The sequence below is a fragment of the Malus domestica genome, chromosome 15 (genome assembly GCF_042453785.1).
Source record: "Malus domestica chromosome 15, GDT2T_hap1".
Taxonomy (NCBI): Eukaryota; Viridiplantae; Streptophyta; class Magnoliopsida; order Rosales; family Rosaceae; genus Malus; species Malus domestica.
Window position 1 is genome coordinate 40857404 of NC_091675.1, and position 5216 is coordinate 40862619.

General features: G+C 37.2%; 1 protein-coding gene across 1 annotated transcript; it reads right to left on the minus strand.

The window, feature by feature from the left end:
• Positions 1-387: 387 nt before the first annotated feature.
• On the minus strand, positions 388-3860 carry LOC103401730 (amino acid permease 3-like). The gene is made up of 6 exons (XM_008340451.4): positions 3652-3860; positions 2559-2685; positions 2170-2403; positions 1962-2055; positions 1544-1758; positions 388-1419 (listed from the first exon to the last, which is right to left on the minus strand). The coding sequence occupies exons 1-6, from the start codon at positions 3655-3657 to the stop codon at positions 626-628; spliced, it is 1470 nt and encodes a 489-aa protein (XP_008338673.3). The 5' UTR covers positions 3658-3860; the 3' UTR covers positions 388-625.
• Positions 3861-5216: the final 1356 nt, after the last annotated feature.

Genomic DNA, 5216 nt, shown 5'->3' on the forward strand with positions numbered 1-5216 from the left:
TATTAAATCATTGACCATGGTCAGTCACTCCATGGCAGATATTATTGGATGGTTAACATTTGCTATGTTCAACTCTTTCTCTGTCAATGGTGCTTATGAGAAGTGCCATATTTCAAATTTATGCACATGAAATATGGGACCTAGAAATATTCTATTCAAGAAATTAAAACTCAATAAGCTTTTGCTTTCTCTGCCCTCAAACTCACATTCTTCTGCTTATTGTTTAGAGTCGATTAATCAAATTCAAATAGGCTTTTGTTCTTCCTTTGCGTATTCAAATTCTTTTGCTTGTAGTTTAGATTCGATTTAATCATTATGTCGCTCCATTAAAACAGAACAAAATATTTTGCTAGAATTGTTATACTTTGCAATGGAAAACAAGGGAAGTTAATAGAGAATGGGAACTACTCTTGATTTGATTTTAGATAAATACATACATGGCACTGCCTTTTCTTCCTTTGAAGACAGTAGAAACCAACACAAGGACACCAAGAACTAACATCAACAACACCACCACACATTGAAGATTTTGTTATATGAACATGAACAAGAACTGGCCACAATGACCAATTCTCTTTCCTTCCTTGATTAGGAGAGAACTTGGTTAATTACATGCAGCTAAATCTCAATAGCTGGCAGTGAATGGTTTGTAGACCTTGAGATCACTAACCACCCCAGCAATTGAGCCAGCGGCAGCTGCAATGGTTATTATGAGGCAACCAACACTTAGGGTTTGGAGGCAAAGCCATCTTGTGCTCCATTTTGGAATCCTCCTTTGCACAATGTACATCTCGACCGGGAAGTAAACCGTGAGCGGCCAAAACCCAAAAGCCCCAAGAAGTCCTACAACGTCGTTGAAGAATGGGAGGATCATGGAGATCACAGTGGTTATGACCACAAACGCTGTCCTCCAGATCATTCTGAAGAGGTTGAGGTTGTAGGGTCCGATTCCTGGGATTCGGAGTTTGATGTCTTTCGTGATGAATTCGCTGTCCGGGAACCTTTGCGCTGCGGTTTTCTCAACAAAGGAGAAAAGGGGCTGTGCGTAGACTTGGTATGCACCAACAAGGTGGATGACAATGGCAGCGTTGGCAATGTCAAGGAGCCAATAGGGGTTGTAGAAACCAAAGCCAGTGAGGAGGTTTCCGGGGGATAAGTCTCCGAAAGCAGCGTATCCCATGCAGCCACAGAGCATGTAGAAAAGGGTTGTGACTGCCACACTGATTTGAGTGGCCTTTTTCATTGTCTTGGATTCAGATGGTGGGGATCTAATTGTGTCCTGAATTTCGATTAGGATGAGAGAGTACGAGTAGGCGAAAGCTATGTCACCAAGTGCTTGGAAGCTCCTCCAAATCTTTTGGGTTGCAGTCACTGTACCGATGTTTATTCCGGTCATACTTCCCATGATTTTTCCATTTTCTGAAATTTGACAAGCAGGAAAAGAAGCAAGAGTCAGCTTTATTAGAACCAATTTAATTAGTCAGAAAAACAAAGGTCAAATTTAAAACCATCAATATAGCTTTAAAGCTTGCTATTTTTGTACCTGCAACTTGAGCAATTCCAAGGCCCAGTCCAATAGTTGAGTAAGTGAAGGACATGACTGCAGCAACAATGGAGAGCCACCACAACTGATCGAAGTCCGGAATCTGAGAAAATATGATCTCTGTGACGCCGAAAGCGATCATATAAGGGTTGCTATTAATACGGCATGGATTTTTTCCACCACTCTTGTGGAAGCAATTAGACCTCTTTATTGCCCTGTTTAATCAACACCAAAAGAATTAGTCCAAAAAATTATCTTAACGTCCCTAAACTGTAATCAAGTTTTTTTTTTTTTTTTTTTTCAAAAGGAAATGATTTCCGCAAACGCCAGTTTATCTGTCTTTCAATTCTCCTTTAATTTATGTTGAGTGTGAGCAGAAATCACTCCTTGTTTTCAAACTTCAAACTCAAAAACTTACATCATGCTTATGGACGATGCAATTGTGTAGCCAATGGAAACTCCAAAAAGATTCAAGTACTGAACATATCCACAAATTTTAACCTTTGCTCCACCTACGAAAATCGAAACATGAAACAGAATAAAGTTTGAGCATTTTAGAACATTGAAAATGTTAAAAAAATTTTACTTGCTAACAAGTTTAAAAAATATATTTTAGCAAAGTTTACCAAGGTTGGATCTAACAGCATCCATGTACGTATAGTTTCTCTTCCCAGTGACCGAATCGCCGGAACGATAGCATGCAGAGAGGAGAGTTGAAGTGTAGTAGGTCACAAAAGAGAACAAGAGCATCACAGAAGGGCCAGCAACCCATCCAAGCTGAGCTGTGGCCCAAGCCAAGGACAGAACCCCAGAACCAATCACAGCAGTAATTATGTGTGCACTTGAAGTCCAAACAGTTCCTGGTAAATTAAACAGCACAAAGAATAACAAATTACTGATACTTTAAACAAAGTTAATTACTATTCATGTTTTTCTGTTAAAGATTTGAATTTATTAAACTAACTAGCCTAACTCATCTGCGAACATGAATAATGTGTTAGGAAGAGAAATTTACCGGTTCGTTTGAGACGGCCGTCATCATCAAAGCACTTGGAGCCTCCTTGCGGAGGCATATCAACTGAGAAATCAAAAACTTGGTGGTGGTGAAGCTGCTGGTTTTTCGTGGCAGTGTTGTCTCCCATCTTTTGTCACAAAAGAGAGCAAAACACAAGCCTTTTAATTTTTGTAAGAATAATAATTAAAAAGAACGTATCAGAGTTTGTGCTGCTCAAAGTAAGCAAAATCTGTGAAAAATATGGAAAATAAAGAGATGAGTTTTTCTTTTCCAATGATCTATGAGCTTGTTCAACTCTCCATCACACACAAAATGCACCCAAAGAAGTGCTACAGAAACCCAAATGAAGTTTTGCTTCAAAAGAGAGAGAGAGAGAGAGAGAGAGAGAGAGAGAGAGTGTGAAATTATGAATACTTGGCAATGAACTGGTATCGGTGTACGAAATTGGAGTGGATGGTGGGGGTGGGGGTATTTATTGCACTTTTGTGGGAAGAATGTAAAACCACACGTGGTTTAGAAGACCAAAAGAAGACTCATGCATCCCACCAATGCAATATTTGCCGGTGTTCAACACGGTCCACTGATTTTCATGCCAACTTGGAGCTTGACTTTCAAAGATTTTCCAAAATTTTCTCCCAACCTATGATTTTTCTAGTGACCCTCCCAAAGCACTTTCTTACACCTCTCTCTGCTTTTTCAAGTTTCAAATCTAATACGCAACTTCATCTTTTTTTTAATTTTTTCCAACTGGCAAAAGGCCCCAGATCGGTAGGAGCCATTGATTTGAGTCACTGAATTTTGGGATATAGTTATGGTGCTTGAAGTAACAGTTGAAGAACTTTTTTCTTTTTATACAAGTCATGGCTTTTGGTTCATATAGGCTGGCATCAACCAAATGTTAGGCATGAGTAAACTTACTAGATATAACATAACTGTTAAAATTTGAGAGTCCCAACGCAAACCTAGTGATGGATTTAACATAAGGCATCGCAAAAACGACGAGTTCATGCAGCAAGAAAGTTTCGACTAAAATGTGTGGCAAACAATGCTAATAGTAGCTGAAACTGAAGAACAGAAACTTCTAAACCCTTACCGTCATAAGTTGGTAGCCTTCCTTTTGGATAAATTTCAAATATGCTAATATGCAGGAAACCCGACAACACACTCACTCTAATATATCACAAGAAATATTAGAGAAATGGGTATTATTTGTATTGTGTTGTGCCTCTCTTTGTATCAACCAACCTTCTTATATAGCAGAACTCATAGCTACTAAAATTTGATATTTAATTCTCTCTCTTTAGAGGACAACCCTAGAAATAAGAATCAAAAATTTATTTCCACTTTTAAGGCTTATCATCCATCCCTTATTCCCTTATTGAAAGAGAAGAATAATGAATATGGTTCTCCCATAATTATTCATTCCCACAAACATCATAGAGTGGGAGTATATAATTATAAACCCATTTCAAAGCATAAAATTGACAATTATTTATTAGTCAAACGTTTCTTTTAAGTGACACAACTGTGCACCAAATGACCCACTAAAACTTAATCACTCACTTGTTTTAGCACAAGAATTTTAGCATCTTTTGACTGGTATTGAAAACAGTGAATTCATTCAATTTCAGTCAAGTAATGACTTGGAATCACTATGGAGCAGAGAAAGCTGGGGCTCCAACATGTAAGGCCATCTTCAACTGACCCGTTCAAAGGATTATAGGGTTAAAAATAACTTGAAATGACATGAAAATCGTTTCCAACCGAAAGGGCTTGTGGACCCCACCGGACGAAAAATGGGAAATCAGGCCAACTAACTGGCCCAAAGGAGCTAGCCATCCAGCCCCGGGCCGGGCCAATATTCAAAACCCAACGTCTACCTGGAATCGGCATGATGCTAGCTAGCAACGACTAGCTGACGCCAGGTTACCATTGGATTTGAATTTTTTTTTTCAGACAAAATTTAAAAAAAATAAAAATAAAAGGGAATTATTGTTAGTACTCCAAAAATCTCATTTGACACCCCCAAACTTTTTATAATTAAAAAGAAAAATACACTTATGAGGAGTATAAAATGAGATTTTTGGAGTGCTAATAACAATTCCCAAATAAAAAATTCTAATTTTTTTCCTATAAATACCTAAGCTACTCCTACAATGGCGGATGAAGATGATGATTATAGTCTTTAAATTGAAGTTGTTGTCTTTAATAATTAAGTTGTAGTTTTTAAATTTAAGTTGTAATTTTTAAATTTAAGTTGTTGTAGTCTTTAAATTGAAGTTGTAATCTTTAAATTTAAGTTTGTAAAATGAAGTAGTTGGATCTTTAAGTTGAAGTTGTTGTAGTTTTTAATATGTCCGAAAAACCTTATTTTAATAAGGTAGTTTAAGTAACCATATTAATTCAATTAAAATAATAAATTATGTTTGGCTTATAGCCCTTTGGCCCCTTTGGTTGGAGATGGTAAGAAATATGACCTAGCATTGTTCATTAAAATATTAATTTCTTGGAGGGTTATAGAGCTAAAGAGAGTCATCTGGCCCTCCTTCGATTGGAGATGGTCTAAGATTCCCAAGGAAACAATGAATATAATTGAAAAAAATTATATGTACATGGATAATGGGACATTCCTTTCTTAATCAACAAGATGATTGGTTA